This window comes from Hipposideros armiger, unplaced genomic scaffold (genome assembly GCF_001890085.2).
Source record: "Hipposideros armiger isolate ML-2016 unplaced genomic scaffold, ASM189008v1 scaffold_578, whole genome shotgun sequence".
Lineage (NCBI taxonomy): Eukaryota > Metazoa > Chordata > Mammalia > Chiroptera > Hipposideridae > Hipposideros > Hipposideros armiger.
Window position 1 is genome coordinate 872,738 of NW_017731928.1, and position 23,760 is coordinate 896,497.

General features: G+C 43.5%; 1 protein-coding gene across 5 annotated transcripts in view; it reads right to left on the minus strand.

Moving 5' to 3' along the window:
- Window positions 1–23,760, minus strand: part of ATXN7 (ataxin 7) — a 134,317-nt gene that overhangs the window by 80,646 nt on the left and 29,911 nt on the right. For 3 of the 5 annotated variants that reach the window (XM_019624091.1, XM_019624092.1, XM_019624088.1), the window contains exons 3-4: window positions 11,967–12,269; window positions 11,672–11,740 (exon numbers count right to left, since the gene is read on the minus strand). In XM_019624091.1, coding sequence (XP_019479636.1) covers window positions 11,672–11,740; window positions 11,967–12,258 — 361 coding nt within the window. In that variant the 5' untranslated portion in view covers window positions 12,259–12,269. Of the gene's footprint in view, window positions 1–11,671; window positions 11,741–11,966; window positions 12,270–12,639; window positions 12,755–23,760 lie in introns of those variants that run through there. The other 2 variants (XM_019624090.1, XM_019624089.1) reach the window with 2 other exon arrangements.

Here is a 23,760-nt window from a genome sequence, read left to right on the forward strand (position 1 = left end):
GAGTGGAGTCAAGGGATTTGTAATAGATATGTATGATATGGGGGGCGAGTGGGGCAGTGGATTGGGGGAGGGGGGTTGTCACTTTGAGGGGTAAAAAGTATAACTGTTGCACTGTGTTGTACAGCTGAAACTAATTTAAAAAATGTTTATTTCACAATAAAAAATAAATTTAAAAAAAATTGTTGCCTGTTTCCCCACTAAAATAAAAGTTTGATGAGGGCAGTTCTAGAATGTTGGCTGTTTTTCTGAAAATGTGAATAACTAGCACAAAGTAGGAGCTCAAGAAATACATGCTGAATAAACTGAATGCAAACAAACAGAAACCATTAAAGGGTTTTATCTGGAGGAAATAATCCTCAGTTTATCATTACCTGGACACTTGAGGATTTCACACTAAGGAGGCCCCCAACTTCTATTCTGGCCGCTACCAAATCAATTTCCACATTGCTAGTGCAGTGTTCTTCCAAAGCCCACCCTCTGGACGAAGCACAAACTGCTTTTCTGGGATGACGTGCCTCCTGCTGCATCCAGCTCCATCACCTGCCCTCCACTACTCACCTCAGGGCTACAGCCAAGTTCCAGGCTCCCCTCCCAGAGATGACCCCTCCTCCCCCAGGGAGCCTTCCTTACCTGTTCCCTGCTTCCCTGCTCCGTGCTGACAGCAGTCCACCACAGGTTGTGGAGATTCCTGATTTTCTGGGCTCTCACTACCACCACCCAAAACCTCCCAGGCCTTAAAGGAAAATTCAGGTTTTCTTCTAATTGCACTAGGCCTCTAAAGGGTACGTGAAAGCCTGTCTACTTGGCTATCCTTCTGTTTTGAGAAAAAGACACACAAAATTCTTCCCCTTATTCTCTCTCAACTGATGACCTCCTAACTTCTGACTTCACAGAAATGACAGGAAAGAACTACCTACCGTATCTTCCCACAATTCTCAGTCCCTACCTACCTGCAACTGACCCACATGCTTTTCCTCTCATTACAACAGAAGGAAGTCTATGATTTTATCCAAAACTGACACATTCACTTGGGTTCTGAATCCCACCCCTTTCCCCAATTTCCCCCAATCAAGGTATTATCCTGGTGATTATCCATTCTCTCACACGAGCTCAATTATTCCTCACTCTTGGATCATTTCCAGAGGGCAGACAAACATGTTCCTAATACTGTGCACAATAAATAAAACAAAACAAAATAAACCTTCCCTTTATCCCCTTTATCCATGCCCCTATCCTGCCATTGCCTCATTCCTCCCTTCTCTTTCAAAGCAAAGCCCTTTGAAGAGCTGCCTCCACTTGCCCTCTCCACTTCCTCAGCTCCAGTCCTTACAGCCTTCTTTAATCAGGCTCTGCAGCCCAGCTCTCGTGATAAGGTCAGTAATGACCTCTATACTGCCAAAGCCACAGACCAATTCCCTGGCCTGGCTCTCCTCTACTTCCCAGCAGCACCTGACACAGGCGATCGCGCCTCACTCAATGCAGTTCTTCTCTTGAATTCTACACCACCACACTCCCCTGGTTTCCCTTCGCACCTCAGTGGAGGTCCCTCCGCTCTTCTGCAGATCCCTCCTCACCACCACCCTCAGTGAGGACTCAGCCCTTGCTTCTCTTCTCACAGTATTGGAATGTCCCCCTCCCGCAGCTTCCGATGCCCTCTGTACACTGATGAGGCACAGTCACCCAGGGTCTCCATTCACCTGCCGATGCCACAGCTGCACACAAACACCCAGTAAGTACATCAAACACAGGATGGCCCAAAGCAGAGCTCCTGACCCGAGTCTCCACTCTCTGCCATTCCTTGGCTCATTTGATGGTACCACTGGGCTCTCAAGCCTCAGATCCCAATCCTTACCTTTCTCCCTCATCCTCATCCAGGTCTTCACGAAATCATGTCAAATCCTCCTCCAAAACACATCCTTAACAGGGCAACCTCTCTGCATCATCTAAGTCACCACTGCCTCTCACCTACTCTTTGAGTCCTTACCCCTGCCCCCAATCCATTCACCATACAACAGCCAGTGGTCTTCACACATCAGGCCACTCCCCAGCTGAAGCTACCCGCCCCCAGCAGGCTCCCATTACCCTTAGGATACAACCAAATTCCTGACCTTAGCCTCTGTGATCTCAACTTCATGAGCCTCATTTCCCTCCACTCTTCTCCAGTCCCATCTCAGCCATGTATTTGCTTTTTCCTTCTGCTTGAAACATACTTTCTCCTCCACCCAGATGATCCAGTGGCCACTTTTCTCTCATCATTCAGAGCTCAGCTTAAACGTTCAATTCTCAGAAATGCCTTCCTGGTCATGGTAGCTAGAACCCCCCTCCCCCCACTCCCAACTCATTAGCCTACTCTATTGACTTTGCAGCACTCAATGTCCTTGAAAAATGTTTGTGTATTTACTGCGTCTCACTTCACTAGAGGGCAGGGGCTTTTTCTGACTTGTGTCACTCTATCCCAACACCCATCAGAGAACCTGGCACTTTGTGGACAACTAACTCCATAAATATTTGCTAACCAAATGCCTGAACTGGAGGTAGGGCTGTGCCTCACCTTGTTTGCAGTTGTGCCCTCAGATTCCAGCCCAGCACAGGGCACTGAGAATGCACCTGTCGAATGTTTGTGAGCTAAAAGCTAAACGAATTAAGGTGAAATAACCAGAGGATTTTTGAGGCAGGAATCCACTGGACAAATTATCCTGAGGCCTGCCCAATGACAGGGTCTGAAGAGTGTCAGGAAGTGAAAATGACCAGGCTGGTAAATTTCAGTCCTGCCTGTCAATAAGTGCTCAAAGTGGTTACATGGGCGACCCCGGTCAAGTATGAAGTGCCCTAAGTCCAAGTCCTGTAACTGAAGATTGAAAATTGGTCCAGAGTGGGGTTATACAGAATGAAGGCTTTCATATTCCATACTTCCATTATCAGTACAATCTTTACAATAAGTACGTATTAACTTCAATAATAATACTAATTTTTTTCCCATTATAAAATATCTGTCTATATAGTTGCCAAAGAGAACAAGATAACTTAAATGGAGAACTGCTTCTAGTTAAACGTAAATTTCCAAGAATTGAAAAGCAATTTTCTAAATTCCCTCATCAGACAGAAAACCCCATGACTACCACCACGCACACATAAAGCCATATAATCGTAGCCTCAGTTATTTCTGATCCAATACCCAACTTAGAAAGGATGACTTTATTCTGTTGGCTATAATTTACCCTTCTTGCCCAGAATAAAAGGTTTGTAAAACATTACAAGAAGCTATCTAAAGAAACACAAACCAAAGGCTTCTGAACAGGAGCAAGCACAACTCTACACGCTGGGGAAGGAAAATCCCCACATCGGGCTTCTCTCTGTAAGTCAACAGAGACGACTAAAGGAGGAAACAAGAAATGTCAACTCCCACTTCTCATTTCCACTAAATCCAGGAACGTGTGAAACTGAAGTTCATGTACTCCTCCTGTCTACTATCCTGAGCATGCTGAGGTTTCCTCTCACTGTCTACATACTGCCTGCTAACAGAAAGCTGGCATTTCACTTCCTGCTGCTCCCCTGAGAGTCCTGGCTGTCCTCCTGATTAGAGGCCTGCTCATGACACTGTATTCTCACTGATAAAAATAATAGCATTAGCAACTAACGTTTATTGAACAGTTACTCTGCCAGGCACTGTACAAAGCGCTGGACCTGCATTATACCATTTAATCCTCCCAACCACTATGAGGTACCACCACTATTCCCATTTTACAGGTAAGTTAACTGAGGCTTAGCAAAGCTATGGAATTTCCCTCAAGTTCTTTATCTACTAGAGATGAGATCTGAACCCATCTGACTAACTCCAGAACTGGAGTTCCTAGTACTGCCTCCCTCTTCAAGTTATCTTTTGCACACTTAGCATATGAAACCCCTTCTCTGAGTAACCCCTACTAATAGCACACAGAAGCAAGGTTGCGTGAAAGATGCTTTAGGAAGGTGATTTAAAGCAGTGGTTCTCAAACACCAAAATACATACCGATCTCCAACAAGTCCAAAAAGAAAAGAGAAAAATAAGGACAATACAAAGAGTCTTCCCTAAACCTAAACATTCTTCAAATTTAAAGGACTGTCCTTTATTCAAAATAGCCCTCATACTTTTATGGTGGTAAGAATTATATATGTATCTAATTATATCTATTATAAAATGCTAGCAACCCTATGTTTGGTCCCCAGTTTATTGCAGAAACTTTCTGGCTTAAAATGTAAAAGCCTACGGACCATTGGCTAAAAGCATTCTACTTTTTCTTTTTCCTACTGCATTATTAGAATTCAGGATTGTGTGAAACATCTTATAACCTGGGAGGGGACTATTTTCTGTTTTAAGATTGTGAATCTAATTGATAATAAACTATTCCTTTTTACTTGCCATGAGCTTACATAGAAGAGAAAAAGCATTTCATGTTAGCAGGGTCTTTATTACAAAGAACAAGAACACTTAATCTAGTTTTATGTTATGAGTGTCTGAAATGCAAAAACCATTCTTCTCCTTCTCTTGCTCATTTAGAATAATCCCTGCTGTACAAGATGAATATAAATGTAATCCTCTGCCTTTCTCTCCAAAGTACAGTAACACCAACTGTTAAGTCTACTAACAGGCTTCTTTTTCTCCTTAGAACCTCAATCAAAAAATACTTTAATAATCAGAGGGGCACATTTATTAGAAATAATGCCATAAACTTTTAATGTCAACGTGATTAAAAGCAATCTTGCACTGAATGCTGTTTAAATAGTGCAACTTCACTTCTCCTTTTTTAAAGGGTTTTTTAATGGCACAAATCCCAGATGATTGTTTGCTATCTGCTACCACCTTAGCTTTCATTTCATCTTTTTTTAAAAGCCAATTACTTCTAATACAAGCTGCATGCTTCCTCTCCCCCTCAAAGAAAAGATTTGCTAAAAGAACTGCTAAATACAACATACAGACTGTTGTAAGGCACAGCAAGGAAAAGGCTCTGATATTTTTACTTAAATTTTTTTTCTTTTTTTTTGGTAAAGGTCAGCAGGTATAGCCAAGGATGAAAAAACAAAGGTTGCAGCCACTTGCTCAAGTTCATGGGAAGCAGGTGCAGCTTCTGGAGTTAGGCTCGGCACAGCACAGCAGAGGGCTAAGCACGTGTGCTGCGGAGTCAGGCAGACCCAGGTTACAGGGCCTCTTACATGCTTGTTGATCTCACTGAGGCCCCGCTTCTCTGAGTCTCAGTATCCTCCTCTGTAAAATGGGGATACTGGTAACACCTAGACCAAAGGTTTGCTGTGAAGATTACATATGGTAAAGCTTGTGCTGGCACACAGGAAGAGTTCTCACGGAACTTGAACTGTCCGCATACATACAGGAACATTGTAAGATGAGGACATGAGGAAGCAGGATATCCTTATAAGGAAGAAGGGAGACCACAGACGATGTAAGTCAAACCCAATAATGATGCATAAATTCCTTGTGCTTTCCTCCTGAGATCAGAGTTTACAAGAACCAATCAAACTACATGGAGTACAACTTGGGAACCCCATCCTATTACAAGTAACAAGCATGGTTTCCAGTAACTGGGAAGCCTTGAGGGTTGAGGAATTCAGCATGGATTGTGCCAGGTGTTGCACTTCCCAGCAAGTACAAAATACCGAAGATGTGTGATCTAAGGACTCCGTGTGCCCTCTTCATCAACCAAAATGCAGATCTGTGTCCTGGTGAAGCCACCTTATAATCCCCAAGACCTCCAGCAGGGTTTCCCTTTCTGAGCCAGCTCAAGGACAGAAATGCTGAAGAATGTGAGGCAGGTAACCTTTCAAATATCCCATACAGATTCTTTCACTGGAATATTCACATATCATCCAGGGGCTTAATAGAAGCCAAGCAACATCCTGAGTCCTAGGCTCTTGGAAGCTGGGACAGTAACAGCTTTGCAGTGTCCTGTATCTGAATAGCCCTGAAACAGGAACATGCCCTAGAAGAGCGGCAGCGAGTTAACAGCAGCAAACCAGGATAGGGGCCTTCTTACACAAAACTGTTTCTCTCTCCATATATTCACTTCTAGCTCAACATCATTTCTTCACTATTGAATAAACTTTTGGTTTAAGAAGAGTGGATTTTACTATTTTGAAGATTCACCCTCTCAAAACAGAAAGTTCAAAGAGTCCTAGATTCACGTTTTGTAGAATGTGCTTCTCTTCATTAACAACGAACCCATTAGAGTAGGAATAGCACCCATTTTCTGTAACGGGCCAGGCAGTGAGCTTTGGACTTGGTGGGCTGTATGTTCTGTGGCACCTACTAAACTCTGCTATCCATCATATGGAGATAGCAGCCGCAGACCCTAAGTAAATGAATGGCAGTGGCTGTGTTCAATGAAATGTTTCTTATGGACACTGGCATCTGAATTTTATATATTTTTCACGTCATGATTTCATCTTTTGAATTTTTATTCCAACCATTCAACAATGTAAAAACTATTCTTAGCTAGTCTGCAGGCAGGATTTGGCCCACAGGCTGTAGTTTGCATTAAAACAGCTAAGGTGCCATAATCAGAAAGACTTCCTGCTGTAGAAGTTGAGCGTCTCTCTAGGTTTCCAGGGGCTCTTTCACTCCTGGGTTAGTACAGACTGTACAAGCAGATTACGTACAGGAACTATCAGCAAGGATGCTGTCCCCATCACTGCGGCCCTAATGCTCATCCAGGGAGCATCAAGCGTGGGCCATCTGCAACCCAGTCGCCTGAGTACTCCTTAAATGTGCACTAATGTGATTCTGACCAGTGAACCTGGACCTCAGTGATTCCTGTCAGGGGCTTAGTTTCGACTTCCACTTGAAATGTAGGCCGACTGCATGCACTGCCACCTGCAGAACCCTTACACACCCATGGGGGAGATCCAAAAGGCAGCCTGGCTTGCCTCAAAGGAAGGTGCAGGGCACTTTAACGCTCCATTTTGCAGGAGACAAGCTAAAGTCTGTGGAAACACAAAAAAAGAAAACCAAAAGAAATGACATGTCTGGGACATGCTTCAAACTAATTCAGTGTGGGGAGTGGGGTAGAGATGATACAAGTTTGGGCCATGACTCAGCTGTTTAAGCTGTACGATAGATACAAGGAGGCTGGTTCATTAGAATATTTTCTCTACTTTTGTATATTTCAAATTGTCCGTGACAAAAGTTGGGGGGAAAAAACAAGAGAAACCCTAAAGAAAAGTAAAAATGTTCTTTACTTCAGGGAGAGGGTTTTATGCCTATAATGTAGTTACTTTAACAGTACTTCACACAAACACCTATTATTTATTTTCAGTTAACTATAAACTATTTTTTTCCCTAGGAAAGAAAAAGTTGGTATTGTTACATTGACTCTGTGTTGATTGAGGCTACCTACCTCCCTAGTCTTTTTTTTTTTTTGAAACCTAGCTGCCTGTAGGTGCCAACCAGCCTCTTTTCCATCTTGCCCTGGGCTCCATTATGTCCCTGTTATTATGACAGGAAAATCACCTGTCATCAAGTGTGGATATCATACTTGGTTGCCATCCTACTCCCTTGCCTGAATATCAGAGATAAGGGAGGTGATGTCCTGTCTGCACTCTCTAGAAAGTGTAAATGGAGTGTTAGGCTCAGAACAGGGCAATGGGAAGTGCTGAAAGACAGCCTCCGGCCTCCCTCGCAGCCATGAAGCACACCTCCCCAGAGAATCGGTACCTTTGAAAATTGGTCACTTGAACCCCTCATCTTTGAGTGACTCTGTTCAATCTTCCTGATAGCCCAATTAATTCATTTTTTGGGCATATATTTACTAAGCACACACACTGCGCAGAAACTAAATGTATTTCAGTCAGCCATGCCCCTGTCCTCTGGGAGCTTACATTCTAATGAAAGGCCATCACATAATACATGCTACCACATGGTGATAGTGTATGCAGAAAGGGGAAGGCCAGGGTACTTGCATATTGTACAACAGGCTTAAGAAAAGTTATGGACAGCATCCCAAAGAAAATATCATTTTCCAATTACAATGTTAACTCCCACAAGGACACCTTATATATACATATCTATATCTTTATCTATCTATATATTTTTTTAATTTGCCATGAAATTAAGGCATTTAATGTTTTCATTTTTAAAGGCTCCCTAAATCTTCAGGCACTAATACAGAAACCTTAATCAGTTACTCATACAAATCAATTTCATCTAAACAATTTTGTGAACTCTAAAATTTCACAAATCACCTAGAAAAAAAGGTAATCTGTCTTCTGAGTTTAGCCATTTGAAAGAAGTCAACATTATGAATTTTTTCCACTAAAATCAACTGTATGATCAACTAATGTTACAAATTGCAGAACAAAGGAAATAAAAGTATGAGGATGCAGATGAAAAACTGATTGACCTCTGAAAGGTAACTGAAATTTTATCCTACCATCTGCCTACCTATGCTAATAGGATGAGGGAATGATACATCAGCTAAACCACAAATAATTTCACTTCCGGGCCGGGCCGAGTGGCACGTTGGTTCGGGTTGGCTTGGGACACCGGCTCTGAGCAGTGGGGCCCCGGTTCGGATCCCACATTAGGGCCAGTGACTCTGCGCCCTCTGTAGCTAAGATGGTGGACACCGGCTCGTCCTGGAGCTGGGCTGCCGTGGGTCGCCAGCGACGGCATAGGCTGCAGCCCCTGCTGCAGTGGGCTGCCGTGAGCTGCTGTGAGCAACTGTGAGTGGCCAGCAGCTGGCGTGAGCTGCCATCCAATGGCGGGCAAGTGACTGCCTCACCTGGGAAGAACACAAGGATAATGCCGGCATGGGCCAGTGAGGCGACGCCCTCCACAGATGGACTGAGGAACAAGGGGACAGCAACTTGCCTGTTCCCCTTCCCCAATTCCCCAATGCTGTTTGCTGTTCCCCTACCTCCAGTTCCCCAATAAAATCTTAAAAAAAGAACAAAAAAACCTCACTTCCATCTAAATAAATAATCGCTACCTCTCCCACAGCATATTAACCCTTGGGCAGTTTTGCCATGAGGGAATCGGACAAAATAAGCTACAAGAAGAAAAAGAGAGAAAAGAGAGGTCTTAGATGAGCAGTTTTGAATTTGGGGGATAAAGATATGTGAGGGATCCTTGAGCATCCAAGAGGAGCTGTGGACACTTGCCCTAGAAAGCGGACATACATAGTGTTTTGCATACAATTTCAGGGAGACTATGACCCTCTGAACCCCATTCAAACCCCAGGTTAAAAACCCCTGACTTAGATAAATATCAAATTAGGAAATCAGGTCTCAAATTATCAGCAGTTCAAATGGCTAAAAGGTATTAGTATGTACGTCATTTTCAATACGTTATCTAACCTAACTTCAACCCCTACAACCACCTTGGGAAGTAGGTATTATCATCCTTCTAAGAAGAAGGAAAGCTAGATTCTGCGAGGTGAAATAACTAATTCAAAGTTAGGCAACCTACTCTCACACCCAGGATTCTAACCCCTAGCTCCTCAATCATGAACTGGAGGAGAATTCAAGACGTCTAGTCCACATTCCTAGACATCTTCCAAGATGGAGAGTTTTGGACTTTTAGTGCTTCATTCATAGGATCAATTTATTTACCTATTTCTTCTCAACTTGGTAGGAGATAATCATAACCAAAGACAAAGGATAACTGTCTAATAATTTTTGATAATTTTAAGAATGCATTTTCATTTCCTAAGCGCCTGACAAAAGCTGTTTGTTCCAAAAACAAAGGCCCACTGCATGAGTGCTGAACCTTCTCCTGATTGGATTTTAAAGCTGTCCCAGGAAATCCAGTCACAAATGAATTGAGAACTGACTGAATTAAAAACTTCAGTCTCGAAACAGGCAGACAGAGCTTCAGATGACCCGACCACCTCAGCATCCTCTGAATGGTTAGAGCAACTTTAAAAAAAGGCACCCCCTAACAATCACTAATAATCTGATAGGTCAGAAGCACACACACCCAAATCCAGGACCCTTTTGTGCATCAAGAAGGTAGTTAAGAGGGCTGAGATCTTCACGGTAAAACCTGCTAATGAATATGTCCTGAAGAAAATAACAAATACAGCAAAAACTGGGTCCAGGCCACTAAATTAATTGGGTCTCAGTCCAGACCAAGTTGCCCCATGAAACACTAATACACTTAACCTTATAGGGAAATTACTGATAATCAGTACACTGTTTTCACACAGATTTAGAAACCCTTTATGGGAAATGTATCCACACCCAGAGAATGAAAACTAAGAACAAGAGCGGGTCAGGTCCTCTAAAGCTCCACTCCAACTGCTTCCTATGAGAGTTGCCACCTAGTGATTTTAATTTTTTAAGTCCAGGCAGGCTGCCAATTCAACACTAAAACCGGACTAACAACTGACTTTTCCTATTGCAACATCGCCAGCAAGTCCTGTGCTTTCCCTCTTTCCTTTGCTCTCAAACAGCAATTCTCATTTTCAAAATCAACTAATTTGCTCTATAATCTGTTCCAATTGGAAGCTCTCAGAGAGCTGCCAATGGAATTATTCTTTCTCCTAGTGCCAAGAGGCCAACAAGTGGCCAATTCAAAAAACCAAAACAGTGAATGTGAAGAAAAGACAGGCACTAAAAACAAGAAATACATGTGAAGACAGTAATAATGGGCCAACTCTGGACTTGAATATGTTCCACTAGCCAAAGTTCTACCTATTCTTGGGCCCTGGACAATAACTATGCCAAGATAAATGGCTACACGTGAGAAACAAAATTGCAGAGGAGAATCTAACTCAACATTTTGGATACCAAACTTCACTCAAGGCCCTGTCCATAGTACCACCGAAAAAAGTTACTTGAAATGAACCTAAAGTTGACTGGCCTCCAAAGTCCTTTCTGACCGGTGTACAGAGGCATTAGACAGCAAAGGTGACTTATTCAGGGAAAAAGGAAATCTGAAGGAACAGTCTGACGGTTTCTAGATAGCGGACCTTTCATTTGGAGGCATACCTTTAGCTACAGCCATTTCCCTAGAGGATCCTTCAATCAAACAGTTTTATTAAAAACTGACTAATAATTAATTAGACTCCGATTTCACCTTTAAGGCACTAAAGGCTTGTTTCACCATATAAAATTCTGGCCTTTTCCCCTCCCTGATCTTGGCAGCTCACAAAAAAATCCGACCAACTGCTCCTCAGTTGTGATGATACCGCTGAACCTTTGTAACCTAAATTCCATAAAAATAAGGCTGCACAGGCAAGCCGTCATTTTTTTTTTTTAAGTTCAAAATTCATTTTGATTGCCAGCAGAAAATTCCAGGTGGCAAGGTTTCCTTTCCAGAACCCTTTAAAGCATCTGTGGAAATGCTTTGGGAAGCCGAGCACTCCTTGCTCCAGTCCTGTTTCTTCGTAAAGGGGGTCAGACCTGAGCCCAACGCAGGTGCCCGACGCTCATCACCGAGCCACGCTGCTCCTGCGGCACCATGCCAGGCCTCCACTGAAGGGTTCTGGGATGCTCCCCATCACAGGAAGCCCCGGAAGCCAGATTTTCCCAACTCTCCGACCTCCCGCTTCTTCCTCCTCAGGCAGCATCCTCTCATGGTGGGGAGGAGTGGGTAAGGTGGGCGCAAGTTCCCCGCCCAGGTGAAGCCGGCAAGGAAACTTCCCCCGGGCTTGCATAAACTCCTTCAGGGGGCTGGACTCACCTTCGCGACAGAGCCCCATGACTTCGCGGTTTTTCCCAAACTCCTTGAAACTTTCGTCCAATTCCGTCCCTAGGAGATACACACACACAGGAGGAGGGGAGAGGCAGGTCAGTGGCCGGGAGTGTGACGCACGCTCACGCACGCACTGAGTAGGTGCGGGCACCTCTGCGTTCCCCAACCGAGCGATAGCATCTCTGACCCCCGAGGGGGCTGGTCACAGGCCGGGGGGAGGGGAGGAGACAGGCGAGGATGGGGGAGCCGGGGGCGTGGGGAAGAGGAGGGCGTGGACACTCACCGTCCTTCCCAGGAAGTTTGGAAGCCTCGACCCACAGATTCCACGACTGTCCCAGCATCGCTTCGGGACTAGGCAGGGGCCTGCGCTCCCCGACGGTCGCCATTGCAGCGGCGGCCGAGGTGGAGGCGGCGCCGGGGCCGCAGTCCTCCGGCCGTGGGCGCCGCGGCGGCGGCTGCTGCCGCTGGGGCTGCGAAGGCTGCTGCTGCTGCCGGGCGGCCGCTGCTCCGCCCGCCGCCGCCGCCGCCGCTCGGCGCGGCTCCCCCCTGACGTCATCCGCGGCCCGCTCCGACATTCTTTCCGCTCCTACAATGTAACAAAAAGGGGGAAAAGAGTCGCGCGGGGGCCGCTTTTAAGGAGGCGCCGGGGAGTTCCGGCGGCGTGCGCGGCCCGCGGGCCGGGTGGGGCGCGCTGACAGCGCCCCCCGACCGCCCAGCCCCCCAGCCTGCCTCCTCCCCGGCCACCCCCCGCCCCGGGCGCGAAGTCCGCGGCAAGGGATCGCTTTCGCTTTCGACTCCCGCGGCCCCTCGGGGGAGGGGACAGCCGCCAGCGGCCCGCCACCGCGGCGAAGGGTCCCCTGCCTGCGGATGCCGCGGAGAACCAGCACGGAGGCCGGCGCCCCGAGCTGCCCCCGCCCCCGCCCCGGCTGCCCGTGCCGGGGAGGCCCGAAACGCACCCCCAGCTCTCGGGCTGCCCACCCTGAGGCCGCTCGCATCCCCAGGCCGGGCCCGGCGGCCCCCGCTCCTTCCTTCCGTCCGCGCGTCCGTCCGAGCAGCGGCGCCCGGCCGGCTCCCTTAAGCTGAGGCGCCTCCCGCTGCCTCCTCCCCCTCGCCGGTCCCTCCCTCTTAGCTCGCTCCGGCGAAGTTTGCACGTCAAGCCCCCGGAGTGGAGCCAGGGCGAAGTCGGAAACGCAGCCACCTACGGAGAAGCCAGGCGTCCGACCCCGGGCACCACAGAGTGTCGCCGCCGTCGGGCCCTCGGGGGGACCGGGCCAAGGGGCGCAGGGGCTGGTGCAAGAAGCACTAAGCTCTCCGCTTGCGGGCGGCCGCGCAGCTGTCAAAAGCATGAATGGGAAGCTGTCGACGAGCGGACGCCAGGCTTGTAGGAAACCACTGGCAAACTAGGAAATGCGGCCCAGGTGCCGTCCCAGGTGTCTGCCCGAGGCCGGGTGTTAACCCGATGCCCACTGCTGGAGGTCACAGCGGGACTTGAACTTCTTGTCCAGCAAAGAAGAGAGCATGAGTCAGTGTAAGATGGAATGGAGGAGGGACTGAGGCGAATCCCTTTACATGTTTTGGAGACACTACCCCAAGTTTCTCTATTTCCCCTTCCATTGCTCCTGGAAGTGATTCATTCACCCCGAAAAAAAAAATCTTGCCATTTAAAAATCTGATTCATTTTTAATTCGAGTCATTAGTCTCTCCCTCTTTATGGCTGTCTTTGCCTGAGCAGAGTGGGAAGCCAGGGCTTAGGGCAATGTAAAGCATTCCTACAATATGTATTCAGAAAATAGTTTTCTGTCAGATTTAGTTCACTAAATTAAGCACTGACCCACAAAACTTAGCACCCCCCCATACACACACACACACTGCATCCAAAGCTTTTGCTTAAGTGATTGGTAAAGGTGGTAAAATAAAAGGCTACTTAATGAACTAGAGCATGTTGAAGATGTGAAAAATCTGAAGCCTGAGACAAACAAGGGTTTTGATAATATTTCACATAGCAGCAATATCAGCATTCCTGTGGCACGTGTGTTTTGGCTGCTTGCTTACAGGTGCTTTCTCTAGGTGGGGAGGAAGCAAGTTTATTCATGTTTTTTATCTAGGACATTTGGCATAATAGAGGTGGCCAACTTCTCTGCTAAAGAAAGTTCAACTTGCAGAAACATAAAAATGTTTAAATAAGAGCAAAAATTAATAAGGAAATGTTATTGCAACCTAAATGCAACACAGGGCTCTTATAGAAAGGGTTTGGTTTAGGTTAAAAATTGAAAAGCTTTAGGGAAAAAATGTGAATTTTTTTATTTTAAAAAGATTTAGAAATAAGTGTGTAATTTTTTTCTGGATTGCATGCAGAAGTAAGTTTCAAAAAGTGTAAAACTATGGATGCTTCCTGTCCTTATCTAATAAGTAGTAAAAACAAAATAATCAGAAATAGTAGAAATAATTGAAAGAATAAAAAATAATTTCAGAGCTTTAATACGAGTATCAATGAGAAAAATTCACAGGTAAAACATATAATTGGTATGTAACAACAGGGCTCCTAACTCTTAACACAGAACCTCAATCTTGGATGTCCCCAATACAGACTTTTAATTTTTCATTCACCCCAAATCACTGAAGAACTGCAGAGTTATATAAATACATCCAACTCGTCTGTTTTCCTAGATTAAAGGACAGAGTTTATGAGTTACTGAATTTTGTAATTCCACATTTAACATAAACAAAAATTTGAATTTTAGTGGCCTCTGGAGCTGCTATTTAAAAGAAAAGCTTAGGGCCACCCAGCTATCTAGATACCAAAGGGAGCTTGTCTGTTGAGTACAGCCTTCTGTTGCCTGAGAGTACAGGGTGAGAAGGAAAATAGGGGAAGAATGGCAAACATGAAGTACAGTCTCACTTCCTCAAGACACTGCTTGACTCCCCCCTTTGAAAATCCTTTTTCAATACTTGATTCCGTGTGAAAATACTTCAAGCTTCACTAAAATGACTTCTAGCCAATGGGGATCAATATGGCAATTTATAATACTTCAGCTTCTGTCCTTATCCCTGCTTGCTACCTCTTTGGTTTTTCCTTCAAAAAAAGTTTTTTTTTTCCCCTAGCTGAACCATCCTGCTACCTGTTGGCAGCTCAGCGGCTGCTCAGCTCGGGTCAGGACTTGAACCACTGTTGCTCAGAGTTTGCACTCTTGAGCAAGCTCCTACCAACTGAGCCACTCAGCCGGCCCTCCTTCAAAATTTTTGATTGGCTTATTAATAAAGAAAATACAACAAGGCTTAAAATTAAAAATACTAAGTATCCTGTTAGGCATTATGATAGTTTTTAAGAGAAATTATTAATAATTGCAGTTAGCAATTATTGAGCACCTACGAGGTACCAAGGATTGCCATTGGTACCTTACTGCATTATCTCAATTAATATCCACAATTGTATATGGTAGAAATTGTATTACTTAAAATTTACAGATAACGAAAATGAGGGAGAGCCCTGGAGCCAGCCTTTACAAATTCTTTCTGGGTTCATATACTGGCTCTTCCACTTGAAACTGTGTAACCTGAGCAAGTTAGGTAACTTATCTGCACCACAGTTTCCTAATCTGTAAAACAAAGATAAAACCAGGCTCCTTCTACATGAAAAGATCCATGGAAAGCACTTGCTACAAAGTTTAACATAAAATAAACACTATAGATAGGAATCACACATCAAGCTGAGCCATTCAGATCAATTCTTATCTGAGAAATGTATTACCAAGTTGAAGAAGATGTGAGGACCAAGAGCATCAGAGGCAATTCCTGACATCTCCCCACCAACTTCTTCTGCTATGCCAATACATTTTACCACACTCTTCAACCACAAGTCCTAACCCTTTCTACAACAGATCAGGCAGTTTCTGAAATCCATAGTTGGTTTGGGGCTCCCAATGGGTCGAATGAGTCACCAACAGAAGTAAAAATTGCTAGATGAGAAAGTACAGTGTTCTGATACTCCAATTTGGGCAACATTTAAAAAGTGCTCCTTATACAAAGGGCACTATCTCTAAACACGAGTATAATAGAAACTCAAACACCTGGTGTTACCTAGCAGGTCATAATAAAGAACCTGATGACTGCTGACCTAAATACGCCTTCTCTACACTCAAAAATATAAACAGAAAATGACAAAAATATAAGAAAACTTATATTCATTGAATTATTTTAATATAACAGTGTGCCTGTATACTGTCAGTCAGTTCTGCTGTGAGTGTGGTTCTGACGATGCCTTGTAGCTCTGAGAGTCTTCAGGATCTGTCTGCACAGATAAGTGATGTTTTATAATGCTGGAGTAACGAGGACTCAATTTATCAAACAGTTCCTGATTGCTTACCACACACCAGACACTCTGCTAGGCACCAGGCTGAACACAGTAATTTCGCTGAGAACAGGAGAAGAGTGAGAAGTAGGGGAAAATATTTAATTCATCAAAATGCTCTTATGGAAAAAGCTGTCACCACCAATTAGATTGTTTGTGGCTTAAGAACTAGGCCGTCAGAAGTGAAACGCTGCCAAGTTCTGAGCATTTCATCCCTTCCAGGGATGTATTTAAAATATGGCCTTACTTCACCATCCAAATTTAGGGATGTTCCCAGTAGATGCCAAGGGTAACAAGGTCTCTCTTTACAAGAATGAGTCTTTGCACAACAGATTCACTTGTAGAATGCTTTGTTCTAACTCCAAAGACATCACTAAGTGAAAAAAAACCAAAAAGATTGATCTTTCTACTCTTTAAATCCGGTTTAATGTAAAATGGCTGAAACTTTCCAAAATTTTTCTAAGATGCAAGACCCCACACAACCAGCCTTTTACTTAGAAAAAAACCACTGGTCCCAAATACAACATTTTAATAAGCTTGAAAACCAGCAACTACAGTATATTTATCTGTGCAAATTACAGGGTTGGTGACAGAGATTCTCCATTATCAACCCCAAAGGACTGCCTTCATTTGAGTAACAAGAAACGCAGAGCCACTGAATTAGGAATGTGTTGACTTTAGTTTCTTTATTTCCTCCCAAACTGGGCTGAGTCTATGTTCCTATCCCCTCTCCCCTTCTGAGCACAGCTCTCTTTCCCTCTTTCTTTCCACACAGAGCCAGGTCTCATCAGCATGTGGGGTATGGCAGGCAAGGCACTACCTTAACTGTGCTCCCTCTAGTGAAACACAGTCGGTACTCCAGCAGGGGGAGGACAGGGGAAGGAGGAAATTGAATTTATCAGCTCAGGGGCTGGAATTGCTGAAAATCAAGTGCAAAATTAGGAATAATACGAATAGCTACAAAAGTGGAGATTTAAAGATGAAGGTAATTATCTTTTTAAAGACTTAACTTGTACATGTATTCATTCTACAAACTATACCATTTGCCAAACAGTTCAAAGCTGAATTTTTAGTTTGTTTTCTTATCGTATGTGTGTACAAATTCTCCCAAAGAAACATTCACCAGTAACAGCAAACTGTTTCAAAGAGAAAAATTTAAAAACACACACATAAAAGGTAATAAATTATAACTTCAAATTGAACAATGCCCAAATGTTTCTAGGAATTTAATACTACCTGTAACTTTAAACTATTAACAAAGTTGATTTAAAATCTTCATTTAAAGTCTTCAGATAAAATGTTTTTTAAAAAATACAAAGGAGTACCGGCCGAGTGGTTACGAGCTCGCTAGTGCGAGCTCTGAGTAACAGGGTCGCAGGTTCGATTCCCGGCCCGAGCTGAGCTGCTGCTGAGCTGCCAACAGGTGGCAGGATTGCTCAGCTAAAAAAAAAATAAAATAAAAAAATACAAAGGATTAAGTTATAGAAAAGGAATAGAAAAGTAGAACCAACATTTAGCTATAAAAAGAGGCTGACTATATGTATAGAGTCATAGTGCACTGCCTCAGATGTAATAAAATGCAAAATGAAACACACAGTTAAAAATAATTCCCTATGTCACCTTTGTACCGATACAGCTTTCACCGAAGTGACTGTAAATATTAATATCTTACGGGCTCAGCAGTTAGGAGCATGGCTTCTATAGCCAGTCTGCCCAGGCTGAATCCCAGTTCTACCACTTACTAGCTGTAAACTCTGGGGAGATCATTCAACTTCTCCGTGCCTGTTTCCTCATCTATAAAACGAGAAAAACAGAAGTATCTACTTTATGAGGAATACTAAGAAAGTGATCTTTCTTCCCCCTGTCCTCAGCAAAGTTCCAGCTCTAGTAAAGCCACAGATCCAGCAAACAACACCCCCGACTCTTCCACATCCTTTCTGTGCACCTTGACCCAGCAGCCCACCTGGGTTTGCACTGCTCCCAAAAAAACCCACTGACCCACATAGGATTGCGTCCTCTTTCCACCTGAAAACAAAACACACAATAACTATACTCCCATGGCCATTCTGATTCTCAATGGCACCACCTATGACTCAAGGCAAAGTTTTGACCTTGTATTTTAACCTATTCAATCTCTTTTTACCTCTCTTTTGATCAATATAACACCTTCAGGACCCAGGGACCTTCGTTCTCTTCTGTGCTACCTACTGTATGCTCCTCCCCACCAAGCTGCTCTAAGGGAAGGAACTTCAGGAGGAAGACAGGTGAACTGCATGGAAAGTGCTCCTGCTGAGAACTCTCCAGAGCTTTTGCCCCTCTCCACGTCAGAAAATGGGTGTTTTCACCAGCATTAGGGTTTTCCCAAATTACTTCTGGGGGCAGTGGCAGCAGGGCAGCAATCACAAGTGGGTGATCAGTAGGCTGAATTCAACTTATCAGGTATTTAAAAAATAGAGCCAAATAGATGAATTGGACTCCATCAAAATTATTAAACTTTTGTGCTTCAAAGGACACCTTCAAGAAAGTGAAAAGACAATCCAAAGAATGGAGAAAATTTGTGCAAATCATATATCTGATAAGGGACTTGCATCTGGAATGTATAAAGAACTCTTACAACTCAAAAGAAAAAAAAGACAATTCAATTTTCAACATGGGCAAAGGATCTCAATGGATACTTCTCACAGATACTTCTCCAAAGAAGACAACACAAATGACCAACAAGCAAATGAAAAGATGCTTAACATCATTTATCATTAGAGAAATACAAATCAAAACCAGATGAGATATAACTAATTACCCATGAGGATGGCTATTAAGTAAATTAAAACAAACAAACAACAGAAAATGACAAGTGTTGGTGAAGATGCAGAGGAACTGGAATCCTTGTACATTGCTGGGGGCATGTAAAATGGTGCAGCTCCTGTGGAAAACAGTCCCTCAGAAGGTTAAACAGAGTTACCGGACGATCCAGCAATCCCACTTCGAGCTATCTACTCATAAGAATGGAAAGCAGGGACTCAAAGAGATACTTGCACACCAATGTTCATAACACTATTATTTACAATAGCCAAAAGGGGGAAACAACCCTAGTGTCCATCAACTGATGGGTGGATAAATAAAATGAGGTATATCTACACAGTGGAACATTATTCAGCCATTAAAAGGAATGAAGTACATACTAATATTATACATGCTACAACATAAATGAACCTCAAAAACAAGCCAAGTAAATGAAGCCAGACACAAAAGACCACATATTATATGATTTCATTTATATGAAACATCCAGGATCGGCAAATCCATGGAGACAGAAAGCAGATGAGTGGCTTCCAGGATCTAGGGAGAAGGGAAGATGGAGAGTGGCTGCTGCTTAATGGAAATGAGTCTCCTTTGGGGGTGATAAAATGTGCTGGACCTAGACGTGATGGTGGAGCAACATTGTGAATATACTAAAAACTATTAAATGCGTAAATTTGTGGTATTTGAATTATATTTCAATAAAGCTATTCTTTTTTTTTTTAAGCCAACATTAAAACTTGGAAAATTTCACACAAAATTCCAGGTTGACTTCTCTTGAAAACCTAAGATCTCACAGCATGGCCACAAGGTCGCTCATGAGAACGATGGGCTGAAACTAAAGCTGGTTCTGGAGCCCCCTCTGCCACTGCCTGACTCTGACATGTTTCACCTCTGCCTCCGTTAGCTTCTCTGTGAAAGGAGGGTCATAACATATCTACTTCACCAGGTTGTTATGAGGAATCAAGGAATTAATATGCTGAGAAAAGCACCTGGCACATAGTAAGTGCTCATTAAGTGTTAGCTACTTTTATATTTTATGATACTTCATCCTCTTTTTAATAGAAGTAAATGGTATTTGCTTTTCAAATTTTTCCCCACAAATGAAAGAATAGCATATAATGTAGCAGTCCAAAAGAAAGAACTGGAAACACAGCCAAGATATAAACTTTTTAAAAAGCAACATGCAAAATACTATGCATAGTAATGTGCCTATTTTTGTGAACAGCAATAATGATAATGTTAAATCTATGCATAGAAAACATTCTGGATAACTAGACTTATGGGAGCAGAAAGTGAAAGAATGCAAAGGGGCTTTTTATTAACATACATATTTATGTAATATTTACATTTTACTAGCTTTATGGAGATATAACTGACATATAACATTGTGTAAAGTTAATGTGTACAATGTGGTGATCATTATGTATATACATATATAAATGACCACCACAATAAGGTTAATTGATGCATCCATCACTTCACAGTTACCTAATTATTTTAATGACAAACTTTCATAAATAGGAACTATAATAAGCACATTTTTTTTAAAAGAAGGAACTCTAATTTTGTTTGAGACTTTTGTGCGATTGTCACAAAATTCCACTAGGCAAGTGGCAATATCTCAGACTGATGAAACCAGGGGCCATTTGCTTTCCTTTGACCCAGAGGCTGGGATTCCTAAAGCACCACACTCTCAGTTTCCTTCTTCTTTATAGAGGATGTATACGCTGCTCCATTTCACCGTTGCCAACAGAAGGGATTCTAAACTCCTTGGCCCAGCAGTCAACACCTTTCACTATCTGGCCAAACATCCTTTTCATAGCTTTATCACCCATCACTCTCCCTTACAAAGACTCCACTCTGGCTGAAGGAGACATAAAATGCACATCCCTCAAATGTTTCTCCACATGCAATTTTTTAAAAATTGAGATAAAATTCACATCACATAAAACTTACCATTTTAACAATTTTCAAGTGTCCAACTTAGTGGCATTCAGTACATTCACAATGTGGTATAACCATGATCACTATTTGTTCCAGAGCATTTTCATCACTCCCAAAGGAAACCCTCTACCCATGCAGTAGTCCCGCCCCATCTCCCATTCCTCCCCCAGCCCCGAGAAGCCACCTCTGTTTCCGTCTCAATAGGTTTGCCTATTTTGGATATTTCACATAATTGAAACCATACAATATGTAACTTTTTGTGTCTGGCTTCTTTCAGTTAGCATAACGTTTTCGAGGCTCATCCATGTTGATGTATCTGTAACTGATTACTCTTTATGGCCAAATAATATTCCATTGTGTGGATACACCACACTTTTTATCCATTCATCGGTTGATGGACATTTGGGTTGCTTCTACCTTTTGGCTATTATGAATAGTTGCAGACCATTATCTTTCCCTTCTTTCAGTTTCATGTGTGAATCAAAGTCAAGCTTTCATGTGAGCTTCAAATCAACTCTTATCCTCCTCAACTTAGCCTGGCCCAAAGCTCTCACCTTTCTGTGAATTCCATCACTGCTTCCATACCCAAGACAGCAAAGTGTCAGCACATGGTAGAGTCCCACAGACTTGTTTAAGTTGACTCAAACTGTTTTCTTTTAAATTAGGTGCTAACATTGAAAAACTCAAGAAAAATCATTCAAGTCAAGGTTCCAGTTCCCTTAAAAATCTGGAATGTCTGGCCATATCATCGTCTCTTGACTGGGTTATTGCAATACCCACAGTCTAAGTGGTCTCACTGCTTTAACCCTTGCCCCCCCCCTCCCCATACCCTATCTCATAGTGTTTTCATAAAAACACAAGTCAGATCAACTCACTCCTCTACTCAAAGCATTCCAGTGGCCCCCCACTTCTCCCAGAGTACAAGCCGAGGCCTGGATGGCCTGTGAGGCGGTATATGCTGGCCTTGTGCCTGTTCTGACTTTGTTTCTTACCACTCTTCTGCCAGCTCACTCAGCTTTGGCCTCTTTCTATCGCTTGGACAACCCAGGCAGGCTTCTGCTTTAGGCCTTTGCACTGGATGTTCACTGTATCCCCAGATAGCTCAACAGTTCACTCCTTCACCTTCAATGTTCAGTCTCACCTTTTCAAAACTCCTACCCTGACCACCCTTATTTAAAATTGTGAGCCCTTATCAGCACTCCCGATTCTCCTTATCCTGACCTACTGTTTCTAACCAGTTATCATCATTTAGTATAAGGAATAATGTATTTATTTATTGCATTCACTATCTATTATCTGTCTCTTTCCACTAAAAGGTAAGTGCCACACGGCAGGGACTTTTGTCCCTCTGATTTACAAATTAATTCCCAGTGCCCAGAAGAGCACAGTATGTAGGTGGGCACACAGCAAAGATCTAGTGAATGGATACTGGGCTTACAATCAGCTGGTGCTGAAACGGGACTGCCCTTTCAGGTTGGTCATGAATTTGACAGTTTCTCACAGTCCCACCTTGCCCGTTCCACTCCTCAGACTTGGGCTTGTGTGACTCTTCTTTTTTCCTACCCCTTGTCATTGACTTTCTGGTATCACGTTAATCTTTTCATCAGAATAGTATTCCAAAAAGCATGTCATAATTGCAGTCTGTGGAAAGCACCTACTACTCTTCTCTTTTCCTCCTCCAGGACAAGCCCTGTGCACATAGAAGTTCAATAAGCATTGATGGACTAAAGTGCTCTTTTGGCATTTTGGTCACGTTTCCTCCCTCCCTTGCCCCCCAAATCTCACTCCTGCCAGTTGCTGACCACCATCTAGGAAAATCCTGCTTCTCTTTTCTTTGGCACTTTCCAGATGTTCCACAGTGAATGCCATCCTTTGTGATGACTTTGATATCACTGAAGGTACCTCTGCATTGCTGCCCTTTGGGCCAGCTTTGGGCCAGAACATTTTATGGGCCTATTTTGAGGGTGGAGACTTCAGAGCTGCCCCATCCTGTGTTCTCAACACTTAAACAGAACTGCCACAGCCTTCTGGAAGCTCCTGTTTCTGGCTGGTAAGGGTCAGAATGTTGTGTTTGCAGATGAATGTTTCCATCTTTGCTACACTTGCCTAAAACCTGATTGAGGCATTGCATCTGTTGCCTAAATATGCAAACTGATCAATTTCAGAGGCTGAAACTCTTTTGGTCTTTCCTGTTTGGATTGCTTAGTTTTATCCTTCATCTTAAACTGCATCTTAACGTGTAAGTCCCCTCATTGCTTTTAGGAGTAGATGAATCACTTTTTAAATAAAAATTCCTCTGGGAATTTTTAATTTTTCCTCTTTTTCACATTATGTAGAACTTACCATCCCTTCTCCCCAAATAGTAAATGCACAACGGCCAACATGTAGTGAGAAACCCAGTTAATGGTGGTTGCTATTTGTGTAAGGATCTGGGGTTGCTCATGAGCAGAGCCATCTGGCGGCTGGGCAAAGGTACTGGGCCCAGAAAGCGTGCCTGAAGAACTCCTGCCTGGCTTACAAATTGCTAAGGATCTTCCCAGGCCTGAGCAGCTTGGTCTGCACTGCTTGCGGAGGGAAGAAAACAGGAGCTGGACAGAAACACAAAAGCATATCTTTGGACAGCTTCCTCGGGGAAGATGAACACAGGTGTGTGTGTGTGTGTGTGTGTGTGTGTGTGTGTGTGTGTGTGCGCGCGCGCGCGCGCATAGGGGGGGGTGAGATGGGGGGGGTGTCCTATCTCCAAAGTCATCCTATAATTTTAATGAATTGGTGGTGGTGATGGTGGACAGCGGGGGGAGGGGGGGTCAGCATTTAGCAGTTTTTATTTTGACAAACACCTAATAATATTGTACTCTTAAATTCATTGTTATTTCATATTAGTAAGATCACATTCAGGGTTATGCTTAAAATTGGAAACCTTACTGAGATACCTTAAATTTAAAAAAACTACCATCCTTTGGTAAAACTCACTCTATTATAATCGGAA